Source organism: Sylvia atricapilla, chromosome 3, assembly GCF_009819655.1.
Source record: "Sylvia atricapilla isolate bSylAtr1 chromosome 3, bSylAtr1.pri, whole genome shotgun sequence".
In the NCBI taxonomy this organism is placed as follows: domain Eukaryota; kingdom Metazoa; phylum Chordata; class Aves; order Passeriformes; family Sylviidae; genus Sylvia; species Sylvia atricapilla.
The window spans coordinates 61,460,888-61,477,778 of record NC_089142.1 but is presented as its reverse complement, the minus strand read 5'-3'; the positions used below and the strand labels follow the sequence as shown (position 1 = coordinate 61,477,778).

Below are 16,891 nucleotides of genomic sequence, written 5' to 3'. Positions count from 1 at the left end.
AAGCTGGTTTGTTTGTTTTGGTTCTTTCTTTTATAGGAAAGATATCCTAACGTAGCTCCAGAATTAATATTGTGTACATTATTTTTATGAACTAACTATTCAATTATTTGAGTATATCTTTACAGAAAGTATGAGAATGTAGAAGCCTACATGCCTTCCACCTTCCAAGATTCTCACAGGTCAGCTGACATGGCTGAATATGTTGTAGGCATTGTCTTTTTTTTAGAAGTTTACTTCTTATCCAAAGATTGAGCAGTTACAAATGTAAAATGATAGGGGTTTTTTACCTTTTTATCTTGAGATTAATGCAAAATATCTGAATGTAGTTGCTTTAGGTGAGATGTTACACCTGTTCCTTTCTCCCCTCTCCTGTTTTCTACACTGTCTGTGATTAGGCCTCTTGCACTTGGTGCTGTTGAAATTACAGAGTCAGTAAGATCTAGAAGTCTGCAGATGTGCAGATCTGCTTATCCATCTTCCAGAAAGATGATTTCAAAACTGCAGAGAGAGCTGCAGACAGCGTTGTGAGACACTTGTCCTGGTTCAGAGTGGCAAAACAGAGCCCCAAAGAGCCTGAGTGTATTAGATGAATGTTGCAAGTTGGTAAACAGCCAGAACAGAGCATGGCTAAAGCACAATGCTGGCACAAGTAGAAAGGAATAAACAGAGGCTTGAAATGCAGTTAGAGTGGAAATTAAAGGATGTTTTATGGCAATTAGAATGGGTCTTTTCTTGAACTGAATTGTATTAGCAATAGCAGGAACAAAAAATGGAGCTGGTTAATCTGAAGTTTATGAAAAGGATTTGTCTGAATTGACCACCTGCATCAGCACAATCAGTGAGTCCAAAAAAGTGACAAAAGACACCTTGTCTTGTCCTGTGTCCCATATTGCTGACTGACAGCTTCCTGGATTTTGATTAATCAAAACACAGCTCTCTGCATAGTCTGCAAAGGAAACTCATGATCTGCAAAGCTCTTACAGAGTTTCCTTGTGCAGGGAGTCATCCTGCAGAAGACAACACACACACATTATTTCCAACTTTCATTTTACATAGTGTTTCTCCAGTGTGTTGTGTTCACCCCCTGGCAGGAGGGTGCTTTGCAGTTGATGGAGATCATACACTTGTGCTACAGGTTTTCTATCAGGTAGCTCCATGATCCTGCTTGAGCTGTACAAACAAAAATACCAGTGCTGTAGGACAAAATCCTTGGGTAGAAAAGCTCTGGCCTTCTGTTCCTTAGAAGTTCACAGAAGTAAAGAAGAAATTACTGTATTTTACAACCTATCTTCTGAAAATATGCCCAGGATTTTCATAAGTCCATTTGCTAGAGAATTTGGCAGAGGTCCCACTTTTAGTTTGAAAATAAGTAATCTGATTTTCTAGTGCATGTGGCACACTGGCATCTCTCTGAAAGTCCTTCAGATTTGATGATTCCCCCCCAAGAGCTGTTGTATACAGAGTACTTTGTAAATATGACCATCATTTAGGTGCTTACATAAGAACAGAGTTTTGTTAAGAGTCTGGCCCCAGTCATAAATTCTGGAAACAAGAAAATCTGGTTTGAAAGTGAGATTTCTTGAAAATCTGACCTTTGGAAATTTTATTCTAAACATAAACATATTATTGATCCGAATGCTTAATGAGATATTAACATTTGCTTTCCTGTTAAAGAAGTAATTTATATGCAAGTTACTTTTACAGCTGGTATTTCTATTAAGGCAGCAGTGAATAAAAGATATTGCTATCTGATGTATTTTGGAGACCTTTTGTTAAAAGGTCAGTTCTTGATGAACAGATGTTTAAATTAAGAAAAACAACAGCAATAAAAGTGTGTTGCAGCTGGTCCTGAGGTACCTGGGGGATTGATTTGAGCAAATAGATGGGTCTGAACTGATTCAGATGCCTCCTTCTTTTGGCAAAAGAAAGAGCAGGAATGAAGACCAAGGGTCCATATTCAAGCAGAATCATTAGTTAGAGAGGTACAATTACAACATAATTGTCTCTGTGGCCATTTACAGACACCAGACCATCTCTGTCACTGCTCAAGATCAAGCCCCTGTTGCAGTTATCAGTTATTTGTCTTGCTACAATGTTACTGTATATTCCAGACATTTATTATAGCATCTTATATAGATGCAGAAAACCACAAAAATTTTCCAATAGACTTGCAGTAAAAGAAAGGAAATTATGATTAGGCACTAGAAAACAAGAGGACACCCGACCAGGATAAAAAGCACAATACTGGAAGCCTAAATATTGTCAGCTTTGGCATCACAGCAGAGGGGAGCTTGAGGGAGGAGAGTCAGTGAATGTTCACAAAGCCTGATGGTCAACAGAGGAAAAACAATGAAAAGCATCTGCTTCAAACTGTCATTATATCAGCTTTGTCACTGTCAAAAGCTGATATAATGGACTGTCCAGGTAGGAACTGGAAACCTCTGTCTCAAGTAAATAAGAAACCGTACCATGGGCAAAAGTAGACTAGCAGTGAGATAAAGAAATGAGGCTAACAAAGGTAAAAGCAACAAAGCTCATGAGATGTCAGGAGGAACAATCTGGCCAAAGGCAATAATCTTCACCACAGATTTCCTCCTGGCTGTCAGTAAAGAAGAAGGTTCCCTGGTAATCAAGGGGCAGTCAAAACTGGATGAGAGATGTAATTATCTGAGCAAGTAGGATGCAGCTGGTGCAGGAGTCTGCCAGTCTTTGGAATGAGGTACATAACAGTATGAAAAAAATGGTCTTAGATAAAGATAGTATTCGGGTATTTTCTATTAAGCAAGGCATTTCTATTAAATGCTATATAAATTGCTAGTTTTAATCACAGTTCAAGTCTGCAAGAAAGAACTTTGATATGAATGAACTGTCCAGTTTTGCTTTTCATTTATAGTTTTTAGTTATTTGTCTATAAAAATATGGAAAATTATCGGTTGTTGCTAGGATGTGTTTATTTGCAACTAAATAAAGCTTTAGCCTTATATTTTGTACCTTTTTTTTTCCTGATTTGGAAGATAAATTCTGATATATATTATTTAATCAGTTATGTAGTTTAGTGTAGATTGACTGTATTACTTTAGAATATGGTGAATGTTGTATTACCTTTACTAGATTGTCATTCTGTTTTTAACATTTTCTCTGCTAATGACCTGAAACAAAACACTGTAATGGTATACAAGTAAACAAGTTTTAAATTCTTTCTTAGTAATAAACAAAATTTTAGCATTATGGATCTTTAGTTAATGCATATAACAAAGAATTGTTTACACTTATTTCTGATCGTCATGTCCTTCAGGATCTTCAAAATACAAAATCATATCTTCTCTTGCCATGTTTGTTATTAATGGACTTCAAATTTTAAAATGTCCTGCTTTTTCAGAATTATATCAGCATTTCAACTTTGAATAAAGGTAGGTAGAATTTCACAAGGAGACTCTTTTGCTGTAAAAGAGGAGGTCAAATATAACAAATAATCAAGTTTCTTTCTCTATCCGAAGTCTTTCTGTGGAAAACAAAGGCATGGTACAAGAATCTGTGCTCAAAATAATCTGTTTGAAAGTTGTAAAAGGTTTCTATGAGATGGTTCTTTCAAAGCCTTAGCAAAAGCATATTAGTCTATAATAGGCTGGAAATAAAGGAGGAGGATGCTGGACAGTTAACATTGATTCCTTAAGTTTGTGAAGACACACGTGTGCATGTTGCTTTTGATAACTGCAGGTGATGCTTTAGGTTCATGTTAACAAGCCTTAAGCTGTAAGTTGGAAAGGCTTTGTTTCTGAGAGGAAGAATGTCTTTGTTGTCTAACACATTATTTGTTTTTCATCTACTAATCTTGAAATGAAAATGTGTTGCTTATCTCTTGGGAATCTTTAACATGGGAAAGAAGAGAGATGAGAATGTCCATTTAATGTGTGTTAAGAGTGAGGCTCTAATAGGAACATACTGCAAGAAATTAAATCGTTTTCTCTTGAGTGATAGAAGAGACTGTTAAGTCTTCACAGTATTAGCTTGTTTACTTTCTTCCCAATTCACAGTTTTCAGTAACATGCAAACAAAGCTGTATGATTCTGATGGAATGCTCTTGCTTCTATAATATCCTTTTTCAGAAAGGTTTTGGAAGGTTATCTCGAGACAAAATGGGCATAGAATTGGTTTAACTGAATAGATAAAGATTCCCATCTGGGAACTTTAGCTCTTCCCACCTGGGAACACCAGGTTTTACAGTAGTGATTATGTTGCAAAATTGTATGTTGACTGTAAATGGCTCACCTACACTAATATTACAGCTGGCATTAGGCATGCACTTTTGAAATTAATTTCCTCATCATCCCCACTTACCCTTCTTTGATTTGCAGGCTGCAAAAAACCCCCAGGTTTCTTTTGGATGAAACTAAGCCAAAAGATACACTCAGGAATTTGTACTCCCTCCACCACTAGTCATGCAATCTACAGAACTAGCCTGAAGAAAGTCCAAAGTCGTCTCCTGAAATGCAAATTGTGGATATTGCATCCTCAGTGCTACCTCTTTCACTCTGCAGAGCCATTCTTATTGCACAGCACAATGTAGATAAAGACCAAATTCCTGCTGACTAATGAACTCTAGACTCTTGAAAGTCCAGCTGTGTAACAGTACCCAAAGAACCTGCAGGAGGGGAGAGCATTTCCATGCCAAATGATAACTATCTTATTTAGTTTCATTTGTTTCTGAAGAGTAGAAATACCCTGACAAAGTTACCCAAAATAAAGCTGCTAAGAGTAAGCAATGTGCAGCTCAGAAGAATGGATTGCTTCAGGGGAAAGTTGGGAAAATTTCCACTGCATAGCCATGTTTGAGCATGTGGCTGGGAGAATGGCCCTGTTCACGTTCAGGTTCATATGAATCTGAGTTTTACTGCCTGTTGATCTTAGGGTGGGTAGGGTTGAAAAGAAGCTGAGATTTGTTAGAGGAGTGAATAGCATTCCTTCATTTAGTTTGAAGCCACCACTAGTCTGGGATACTGAATGTAAAGTCTGATCCTTGGGGGTCTAAAATACATGTGTCTGAGAGAAGTTCCAGGTAAATATTTTCCATGAGAAGATCCTGAATTGAGGTGAACAGTAGTTTTCTTCTGAGGTAATACTTCATTAGGGGGCAGAAGATGAAGTCTCTCCTGATTCCCAAGAGCTCAAGCAGCAGAAGTAGTCACTGTTGTGAGGCTTGCTGTTGAATTTACGTGGTGTATGTCTGTGTCAGTTGGCTTCTGTTCACTTTCTTGTCCATAGAGAGCACTGGTCACTGCCCAGAAATACCGACATCCCATGCTCCACCACTACCTAAGCCTAAGCCTAAACCTAAAAAAGCTCCGCTACCACCAAAAAATGCCATTGCTGCTTCCACCGCCACCAGCCATAAGGGTAACGAAGCACCTAATGCTAAAAAAAAGGGAAAGGCTCCTGCTAAGCAGCCTCCTCTCCCGCCGCCCAAGCCAACAGGTGCCAGTGCAAACCGGGAAGCTGGTGAGTACTGCCCACGCAGTGCAGCTGCGCTGGGTGCATGTGCATGGGGCTGCTTGGCTTGGTCCTGTGGTAACTTGTGCCTTGGTACGTAGCAGTGTTAGTGAAGAGCATGCCGTGGATGTTTGTAGAGAGCTTCCTGCTGGGCTCTGGTTCTGCTGGCCACAGACACCTCAGACAACACACAGACCCCCTTGCTCTTTGATGAACCTATATACAACACCGAGCACATCAGAGACAACATTGAATTCCCAATTTCAAGTGTGGCAAAAAAAAATGACCCAGAGAATCAGCAATCAAGAATCAGCAGAGACAAAGGTGACTTCTGAAACGAAGCACGAGTTACCCCTAAGTAAAACTAGTTTGGTATAACTGTACCTTTCTACTCGAAATATCAGCTATTCCCAATAATTTGACAATATTAAAAGATCACAAAGAAGTTAAGAATAAAACTATGAAGACATCTTAAAAGACTGTTGAATAGCAGTTGGTTTAGCTGACAGAAAAAAAAAAAAGTTTTGCAACCATTAGAAATGGCCAGGCTGCCCTCAGGTGCTGTGATTGTAAGTACATACTGGAAATGGAAAATATCAATCATCAGGCACACAGCACATGTATTTATCACCACACTGTTAAACCAAAATTCAACAGCAATGCAAGATTAAAGAGTATAGGTGGATGCTCTTAAGGTACTGATCATGAGTTTGAATGGTTGCAGTGTAGACAATGACCAAAATTAAAACATCCACATGTAATTTGAATACAAGCAGTGTTGTGATAAATGAGCCCCATATATGTATTGGCACATTTACACAAGCCTTGTGTTTTCAATCTTTCTCTGTCTTTGAAAGCCCTCCAGTCTCTCCAGTTTTCTCTGCAAGTATTTCTCTTTGCAGCTTGTACATTTTGGCACATTTTGTATTTGAAGCATACAGAAGAGGACTGTTTAAAAATATTACAAGACTTCTAGAGTTACCATAATAACTTTGCCATAAAATATCCATTAACTTGGTATTAACTGTCCTACTACATCAGACGACTGCAAGAATAAACATTTTGAAAATCCAGAATTTGCTGCTTGCATTTCACATGCAGCTGAAAAACTCAGCTCTTCCTAGGTGAAGCAGCCTTGTAACAGCAGACCTTTCAGAAATAAAACAATCCATTCCATAAAGAAGTGTTTATACCAGTGGTTGGTAACAAGCTGTCAGGTACTTTTTAGATTAAAATACATTCAGGTTCCTGATTTGTCTTCTATTAGCTTTGCTGAAATGTCAGGCAATGCTTGGAGACCATACAGATGTAAACTATATCCACGTGTATCCCTAATTCTACTGGTAATTTCTTCCAACATTAAAAATACAATATTTTCACCTGAAGTGGGGCAGTACTTAATAAGTAGAGTTGGTTTGGAACAGTATTAATACAAGAGGTTTGTCAGATCCCCATTAAAGTGAACACATGATGCAGCCAATGATCAAATCCCATGGAGGAGGAGAGGAATGTGAGTAGCATTTGAGCCACGGCTCTCCGGAGGGCAGCATAGCAGGTTTCCATGCTGAAACTGGGAAAATGAGTCTTAAATATAGGCATGGATGTATGCCAAAAGGCAAACAACAGCCATTAAATTTTTCATTTAATCAGAATTCAAATCTCCTACTGGAAAAGAGGCATGACAGAAAATTGTCAGCCAGCCCAGTCAAAAACAACAACAGCAATAGCACTTTTGACCCATGTGGACGCATAGGGGGTTTTCTGTGGGAGAAATCTTTTGAGTTTCTATATCTAATTGCAGGTTCTGAGAATAATGTAAGGATTTTTACAATGGAAACATGTTTTGACATTTTCCCAGCCACAACTGTGTGGCCATATATTTGTATTATGCTGTAGTTCTTAACTGTAAGCGTGTAACTGGTTCTGTTGACCTCCAGCCTGCACTGAAGTGGATCAGAACCAGAGCCTTTTCTTTCTACCATCCACCTACTCAGTAAGATTTCTGTTCAATAATATGCAAGTTGGAACCACCATCTATTTCTACTGTAATTATGAACTTCTGCCTATGCCATTTTTCTGCTTCATTTTGTTTTGCATGTAAATTAAGTGATTTGTACCTGATGTGGGAAGATGAGTGCAATAGCAGTAGATTCAGGACAGCGTCCTTTACAGTCACCCGTGAGCACAAAGAGGAACAGAGATTTGCCTGAAGTTTCTATGAAGCTTTTCAGATGTACTAAAAGCTTCACAGCTCTCTAAATGTTTATAAACCATAACAGATACAGAAGAGAATGGTAAAATGTGTCTTTTGAATTAGTTTCCATCTCCTTTGAGAGCAGTCTCACTGTGAAAACTGTTTTTATATTGTGAACTTATGGCCAGTATCTGCACTTTGATTCTCTCCCAGTCTGCAGGGGGGTTGTTTTTATTTAAATGCTTATAAGTAAAATAGGCCTTTCAGCAGATTTCTGTTACAGTTTTCTGTTTTACTCAGTAAGCTTAGCCAGAAGGCTGCTATGTAACTTTATAATGCTTTCATTTGTTCTCTGGAAGTTTATGAATTTTTCCTCCATCAGAAGTGTTTGAGTCGGGTGCATTTTGATGAAAAGGACTAAACCACTAGATGGTTGTCGTTTTTATTGCCTTTTAAATGAAAGAAGTTTGAAACTCCCATCTCAGGTGATGGGTGCATTAACACAGCAGTCAGAAATGTGGCTGGAATGCATATGGAAATGCAGGCTAGCTGACGTCTCTAGTGAGATTCATTATACATATATACATATACGGTTGTACAGCTGCTGTCAAAACCTTGCTTCACTACATTTTCAAAACTGCCCAAGTTGGTCACTGGTAAGATGAAGACCTCCAGTACATACAGGAGGCCTCCTCCCTTCTGAAGGTCATTTGTGCAGAGTGACAGCAGTGATTTCTGCCTCTTTTATGGACAGACCCAACTGGACTTGGAAGTACACCTTGTTTTGTTGCTCCTCTGCTGTTTGTCATTAAGTAGGAGGACACCAGTTGCAATAGCATTGTGAAAAGTAATTGACTGATTAACAGTAATTGACTCAGTAACAGTCCTCAGATGTTCATTGAAAAGTGTAAAGAAAATCACAGGCTTTTGACAGTAATCAGACCAAAAATTCATGTAGTAGGAAAGTGGTCAGGCAGTTTTCTCTGCCAGGGAGCTTTTTTTTTTTTTTTTTTTTTTTTTTTTTTCTTCAACTGGGACGCTACACATTTTTTTTTAGAATAAGTAGTGAACTTTTAGATGATGTCTAGGCCAGGTGTAATGGGCCAATGCAGAATGCTCAAAACAAATTCTTACCCATTTGTAACGTTGGTCCTCTCTGCTGTTCCTGGGCAAGTATTCATCATTTCAGTATGTCCCACACAAAGTTGAAATTGGAACTACAACATTTAATCATCTCAAGCATTTACGTGAAGTGGTGTAGAAGTATCAAGGTTGTTTTGTTTTGTTGTTTGGTTTTTTTAAAAGACCAGCACAAATCAATCCATGCAGGAAATACAGTGCAAAAATCATATAATTGCAAGACTGTAAAATGCCTTTTCTTTTCTTGTTTCAGCTGGTTCCTCTCATGCAAAAAAACTACCAGTCTCCAAGTCTTCTTCATCACCATCTCCTTCATCCACATCATCTCATCCCAAAGCCTCTAAGGAGACTTCCAGCAAATCTGGCACATCAGGGACTCCCAGGGGCAAGAAAAAACCTGGGAAACAGTCAGCCCCACGAACAGCACCAGATGGGGCTGATTCTTCCCCCTCAGCTGACAGTTTGGAAGCAAAGGCAGAAAAACTCAAGCCTGAGCAAACTTCCATAGTAACTTTTGAAATGGAGAACGCAGACCAGTCGAGCAAGCTTGTTGTGCCCCCTCCTCCCACCGCTGCCCCTCCACCACCTCCACTTCCACCTCCTTTTCCTGCTGCAGCTAGTCAGCCTGCTGGCTCCTCAGATGCCCAAGATGTGTCAGACAGCTGTGTGGCAGGGCCACGCAGCCCTGGCTCAGACACAAAGCCTCTTCTCCAGACTGACAAGAGTCCGAGCAGTGCAGCCCTAGGCAGTGCCCCAGACGCCGGAGGAGAAGACACGGAAAGGTGAGACAGTATGGCTGTCCTGGGGGAGCGGTGAGACCACAGCCCAGGAGGCCACGTTTCTTTGCACTGTAGGCACGTGGGGATCTCTTCTATTCTGCTGACTGGGAACAGTTTGTGTTGCAGCCTGGCACAGTTGGTTCCTTCCCAATGCCTTTGAGCCATTCACCTGCAGTACCTCATGTCGTTGCTCATGACCTGTCTCTTACTTCATTCTGTGGCTGGCACTGGGGTCAGCAGTTCAGGTCAAAGCTGGTGACACTTTTATTTATCTCTCATAAAGGTAAACAAGAAATGATGCTGAATTATCAGGGAGTTCTTTTCTGTAGATGTCTTTCTTTTTTTCTGTAGGTGTCAATAAATATCTCATTGCTGAATTTCTCAATTCAATAGCTGAATTTACTTGAACACTTGAAAATGAGAGTTTCAGACTTAAATTAGTAGGTGTTTGGTTTTTTGCTGCCAAGTAACTTGTATAAATCTCAGGTACTGTAAAAACTGGCCAAGAGAAAAGTCATAATTACATTTTTTAAGCAAAATAGTTGGCAGAGAAATGAAACTGCCTTATTAATTTGTCTTTTCCCTGCCACTAAAATCAGCATGTTTTATATAAATCCAAGAGGGTTTAGTGTAGATGCCAGTAGCCTAGAGACCTTTTAAATTCTTACTGGTACATCTGTTGCCAGCTCTACTTTCCAGTGCTGCATGTTCCCCTGCTCTACCCTTCCTTTACGTAAAGGTTTTCCCAAGGCAAAGGGCAATCTGCTGTTGGTCTCCGTGTTCATCAGTGATGAGCATGAACATTTTGAACTCAACTACAGTGAAACTATATTTACAATTATTAGAGTTAGGCTTCCAGAACAGGAATATTTGCACTCCCATCTGCTCTCCAACCTGCTCCTCTCGTCCCCAGCTTTATGAACTGTTTTCTTTCTTTGTCCCACCCCACAAAAAATAGAAAACAATTAGGATTTGTGTCAATGCAGCCTTTACAGCACATCATTCCAGATTGTTTGCATCCTTTTTCCTAACACACATACATAGATAACTTATACATATCTGCATATGTTAAAAATGTCTTATATATGTATGTTTTTAGAAAGGAATTACTTTGATTAACAGAACTTTTATTTTCATCCTTGCTTATTCAATTGTTTCTCATTTGTGTTTTGTTCTGCTTGCATTAATGTGTCACCCTGTCTGCTCATGAATAAACAGCTTAGCTACCAAAGAAGACCAGGAAGGGGAGGCTCCAGATCAGGCATTGTCTGAACTAGTGGAGGAGGCTTCTGATGCTGCTGCTCCTCCTGAGAGTGAAAGCAGCAGAGAGAGCCATGGCAGCGACTCGGACTCGGACGGGCCCATCCTCTACACAGATGATGACGATGATGACGACGATGAGAATGCAAGTACTGAAAGTAAGCATCCTGCCCAGAAGCTGCAGGCTGCCATTTGCAGATTGCATTTTGTCAGCACGCCTGACCCATGCTAGCGGGAGGCAGAGAGAGTAATGGCTGCAGGGAATGTTTTTAGGGGGTTTAGTATTTTGTCACTACTGAGAAATGAGTGTCCTGCTTCTCCCAGGTAATCATGATCAGAAGCCTTGCAGGGGCCTGTGCATGGGTGAGAGCAGATCAGTCATTGCATGGAGGAGAGTGGAGGGGGAACGAACAGGCTCAGGAGGACGTGAGGGTGGAACAAGGCCTCCACCTTAGGGCATTGCAAGCCATTCATTTGGCTTGCCCACATTATGAGCTCCTTGTGGGAGTTACAGGTGTGGTGGATGACAGAAGAAGCCCATCAGTCAGCAGCTTCACTGTCTGAAAGTCACTTGTTCCTCTTTGATCAGGATATTAAAGCATTGGAGCAACTTTAGCAGACAGAGCAGAACACAGTAGATTACATCTAAGTTTTACAGCTTTGAAATTTCATCTGGGGTCATGACTCCATCATCACCCTAACTGGGCAGAAGCCCTGCTGTGCTGAAGGGGTTGTCCTGCCCTCATTTTGCCTAAGCCCTGCTCCCAGCTGTTCTTTCCTTAGGCTAGTGTTCATGTTTATTTTCATAGGAGCAGCTGTTGTTAAGCTGATTTTCAGTAGAATCTATGCTTCCCTGATCCAGCTCACCCAAAGGCTTCTCCTTTGCTTGGGCAAAGAAGGTGGCAGCAGCAGGCTGTCAGGAACAGAAAGGAGGGCAGCCCTCCCTCTTTCTCCTCCAGGGTGGGCTCATATCAGTATGAAATCACCATCAAACCATGGTTTGAGAGCTCACAGCTTTTTTGGAGGAGGTGCTTTGCTGTGCTCAGCAAAGAAAGCCTGAACAGCAAGGTCCAGTGTGCCAAAGTGGCAGGAGGCATAATGAAACTTTTTTTTTTTTTTTTTTAAAATCTTGACCACTGGTGCAGGAGAAGGTGAAGTGCCAGATAGATCAAGAGGCTGAAGTCTCCTGCAGTTCTGTGTTGGGTTTGAGTACAACCCAAAGTGACAGAAACCAAAAGTTTATGTGTTCATACAGCAGCATAGTGTCTTATGAGAAGTGAGCTGGGAGCCTGTGATCTTACCAAACTGCCTTACACAGTGAAAATCTGCCAGCCTGGGGCATATGTAGGCCATCTCAGTCAGAATGTCAAGACACAAGGGAAATGCTATAAAGGCTGTGAAAAACACCCTTCCTTCCACAGGTGGCTGAAGCTAATGCTGGCCAAGCTGCAAAGCCCTTGTCCCAACAGTGTCAGTTTTATGGAGAACAGATTGCTTCAGTGTCTGGGGGTTCCTGCCTAGGTTACTTTACAAGCACTCAGGGCAGTTTTCTAAGCTAGATTTTTTGTTTTAATTTACGTGTAACTTATAAGCACTATAAAAGAACTAAGTGGTAATTGATTGAAAAAAAAAATGAAATAATGAGGGAAATTATGATAGAATGAGACTAAACATTTAAGGCTGAAGAAAAAGAGCAGCAGGTTGCTAAATATACTAAGTAGATAAATAAGCCAACCTGTAATGTATTAGACTTCAAAGAAATTTTAGTGTAGATTTGTCATTTTTATCCTATCACTTCACAGATGTTAAGTGATGTTTGTATCAATTTAGCGGGTATAAAAAGCTGGTAGCTTTTTCCTCCAAGCCTTTTAGCTTTTTATTTTCATGGACTGAGTTAAAATTTTTCTTTTGATGTTAATTAAAATTCTTCTCCTGCATGTGGGAACAAGGTTGCTTTGGGGAGGTATTAAAGTTCTTACTCAGAGTTTGTGTCTGTAACCTGAGCATGAATGAATTAAATCTACCCTACTCCTCCTTTCCTCAGGCTCTTTGGCAAGTAAAATTCGTCGCAGGGATACTCTTGCTATCAAACTTGGCAACAGGCCATCTAAGAAAGAGTTAGAAGACAAAAACATCTTGCAGCGAACATCCGAAGAGGAGAGGCAGGAAATCAGACATCAGATTGGAACAAAGCTAGTGAGGTATCAGTCACAGGGTAAATGTGGTTTCACTGGGTGGAGTTGGAGGAAGAGAATTGAGAACACTGGGTTCGTGTTTTAAATGCAGCCCAGCATGCGCTGCAGGATCTTTGTGGTACAACTGTCTGGAAAATGGCGTTTTTATTTCTCAAAAAACTTGAAACTGTCAATAATAGATTTTTTTGTCCTGCAAGAAAAAAAAAATCTGAGGGCTTTTGGGGTTTTGAGTACTTTGGTTAAAAAGGGAAAGAAGAATAAAAGAGGGTAAGAACCAGTCCACAATAATCAATGCCATAGTTCAGGTTCTTTCTCAAATTTGTTAGTAGAACTTCCACTTGTTTACCCATCTCAGACAAAGAGCACACATAGAGCATGCCTGTGCATATTGTCCCTTCTGGCCCTACTCCTTCTCCTCTGGCTCTCCAGTTCCTTCATTCCTTCATATCATATGCTAATTCCAGCAAAAGAAGTTGAGACAGTGTTTAGTGTTTTACTGTGCCCACCTCCAAAGTATGTCTTTCTCAAGCTAACTGCTTTGGAGTGTATGTTACTTTCTCCTTCTGGACTTGAGAACATTGCATAAAAAATTTCACTTGCATTTTACAGACTTCTTTTGAAAAAATCTTCACATTTATTTTGGCTTTATTTTGGTCTCTGAGAATAGACTATAACACACCTATATTTTGCTAGACCTGTCCTTGTTTCTGTTTGGCTCAGGATTGTTGTCCAGATTTGGTGGATGTCTTGTGTTTGTTGGAGATTCCCAGAAATGAGGGTAGTCCATTCGGTACAGGTCCAGTACAGAGCACACAGCCCTGCATCAACACCCAGATGAGCTGTGTTGCTCTGTGAACTGGGTGTCTGGCCAAGGCAGCTATCTCATTACTGAACTGTAAGCGTGATACATCTACTGTGTAGAGCCCAAAGGTCGTTTTTCTTCTGCTAATAAAGAGGTGTGGTTGTTATCACCGCTTTCCTGAAGACATGCCAGCTCTGATGATCACATCCTGCTTGTCTGTCCTCCCTTGGGGGCTGGGACTGCAGAAGCTGCTTTGTGAGTTCTGCTGGAGAGCTGAAAGGCACTGCACACTGCTGTGCTTTGGTGGCAGGAGACAATATCTGTCTGCATCAGGGCTGTGCTCATACCCAAAATCACACAAGTTTGATGCCAGTTTCTTCAAAATTCCTGACATGGCTGTCAGCACCTGGCAGCATCGAGCATGGTCTGGTGGAAAATCTGTTCCCATAGCTCAGTCAGGTCCCCACCTGGGACTTCCTACAGCTGGGACTGGTCAGCTGTGGTAAACCTGACAGTTTTCTGGGACAAATCTGTAAGTCCGAGAGTGATTTGAATTGGATGAGTGTTATGAGGCTAAAGACAGTCTCTAGCAAACTGTGTGAGTGTTGATGAACAGAGAGACATTTATCTTGAACACACCTGCAAAATAACTTTTACTGCTGAAATTTCTCTTGCTCCTTTCCTCAAGGGAACAAGTAGACTTGTTTAGTAAACACAGAGACAATATCAACCATGTTCTCCCAAGTACAAATCAGAAAATTAATCTCAGTTTGGTTTTTTTTTTAATGGCAGTTGTTATATATAGGTAGCTAAATAAAATTAGGTTTCAGGTAAAGCTCCCAATTGTATTGTATGTACAAATTAATGAGGAATGAACAGCTTATGGGTTTTGGTTTTTTAAAAAACTTCAGTAAGACTTCCAAAAATCAAAAATACCAAAGTTCATTCAAAATATCTGACAATAAACTAACAATTGCACAACTCATTATAATGATGGTGCTTGGGAACAAAAAAGGTTTATGAATTCATTCATAAAATTATACCTGCGAGGACTTTAAATTTGCTGATACAAATTCTGTAATATTATTCAAGTATCAGTTATTCATGTGTTCAAATGACAACACTACATCTTTTAAAACAAATGGCCACTCTGGTTATATGAGCAGTTATTGTACTGCCTGGAAATTACTTCCAGAAATTACATCTTTTAAGCTGTATTACAATTGCAAAGCTGTGTCATTTAAATCTGGTTTTAAATCAGTCACTTACTTTGTTCTTACAGGAGACTTAGCCAGAGGCCTACAACTGAAGAGCTGGAGCAAAGAAATATCCTGAAGCGTAAGTATTTCATTCAGGTTTCATATAGTGTTTACTTAGAAAGGGAGCATATGTTGGATTCATATGGAAGCCCATCATTGTTGCTCTGGTATCAGAACCATAACAAGAGAGAAATGATGTTCTAGAAAATAATGTGTCAATACTTCATTTATACACTAACCTGTAACTGTAGCTTTGAAAATTCCATATATTTAATATGCCAAATTTCGCTTGTCACAGCCTCACTTCTTGAAGCTGCTCCCAAAGACCAGGAATGACTTGGATACCGGTTGGAAATAGTTCTAGGCTGGTTAACTTTCCACCTGATTTTTATGAGGAGGAGGAGAAAGGAATATCACTTGGACGTGAGGGTGGGATGTAAGGGCAGAGGTTGGAAGGAGGAGTAGAAAGAGGAAAGGCAAAGTGTTCAGCAGAAAGTCAATAGGTATATGCCAACTACTTCAGCATGCTAGCCTTCATATTCACTTCTGACATAAATGTCTTCTGTACTGAAAGCTGCATGAGATTCTCACTGAATATCTTCCCATTGATTAAATCCTTCCTCATATTCCTGCTGAAAAAGAAGTCTGTAATTCAGTCAGGGGCAGGGGAAGTACATTGGATGTTTACCCTTTATACCTATTCTGCCATTTACTTATGTTGCTTCTGTTCTTTGGCTGGAAAACTCTTCAGAACAAGCATTATTTTGTCTTCCTTTACGAATCTTTACATAATAAAGATGTTATGTAAACACACAATGCAACAGTTGCTATGCCAAGCTCCACCTAGTCCTGTATTCATCTTGCTAGTACTTGATAGTTAAGTAGTAGAAATAAATGAAGAAAAGGCACTTCATAGCAATAAATCAAAAATCAGAGAAATAACAAACAAAAACCCCTCTTAAGGCTTGAGAACTTCTCACACCTGATCAAAGAGTTGGTATAATGCTGTTATTTCCCGCAATTGTTCAGTAAAGTTGGAGCTCATCTCTGCAGCCCTGGTGTCAGCCCTGATGTGTAGAATGCTAATGGGAAGGGAAGAAAAGAAAATGGGATGTTTACCTGACAGCATACATGGACTGATAAGTCTGTCACTTGCTCAGGCTAGCAAATCAGAGAGAGGGCAATTATTGGCTTTCAGGCAAACCATCCTGATAGTAAAATGCTAATAAAACATTACTGCTGTTGTCTGAGCTCTCAAATGCCAAATAGGGCCATGTCTCACTGAAAAGGGAAGCTACAGTTCAGGCTTGCACAGGAGAGGAATCAGGGGACTCCTATTCTGGCACATAATGTGAATAGACTTTCTAAAACTGTAATTTCCAAACTTATAAATTTCATAGATAAATAAAGATAAAATTGAAAATAAGAACTTTTTTTCTATATGACAAACTGCTCATGCTGGACTTTGTGAGAAAGGTAAATCCAAAACATCTCTGATGGGCCAGGATATGGCCACTGAGCTGGGAGCACCAGCTGGTCTCCCTTATTGCCCTTTCTCACTTATCTCAAGGTAACCAGCCCAGCAGCGAACCTGTGATGTATTTCATATCCCTTTTGTCAGTGTTTATTCCATTCACTGGTTTTGCAATAAGTAGCTCAAGACTGGAAAGCAGTTAATAGATTTCCTTTCCTGTTTCAGCTTGTTTACTTTAAGCTTTTGGCAGCACACCAGGCTTTGCACTCAGTGCCTCCTGCCATCCTCCCCTGCTGCTGCT

The 16,891-nt window shown here is 40.1% G+C and overlaps 1 protein-coding gene across 4 annotated transcripts in view; it reads left to right on the top strand.

Annotated features, from left to right (window-relative positions):
• Positions 1-16,891, top strand: part of PHACTR2 (phosphatase and actin regulator 2) — a 128,470-nt gene that overhangs the window by 98,259 nt on the left and 13,320 nt on the right. For 3 of the 4 annotated variants that reach the window (XM_066315559.1, XM_066315556.1, XM_066315558.1), the window contains exons 5-9: positions 5,263-5,496; positions 9,075-9,603; positions 10,819-11,018; positions 12,905-13,061; positions 15,140-15,195. In XM_066315559.1, the coding sequence (XP_066171656.1) occupies positions 5,263-5,496; positions 9,075-9,603; positions 10,819-11,018; positions 12,905-13,061; positions 15,140-15,195 (1,176 nt within the window). The remainder of the gene's footprint in view (positions 1-5,262; positions 5,497-9,074; positions 9,604-10,818; positions 11,019-12,904; positions 13,062-15,139; positions 15,196-16,891) is intronic. The other variant, XM_066315557.1, reaches the window with a different exon arrangement.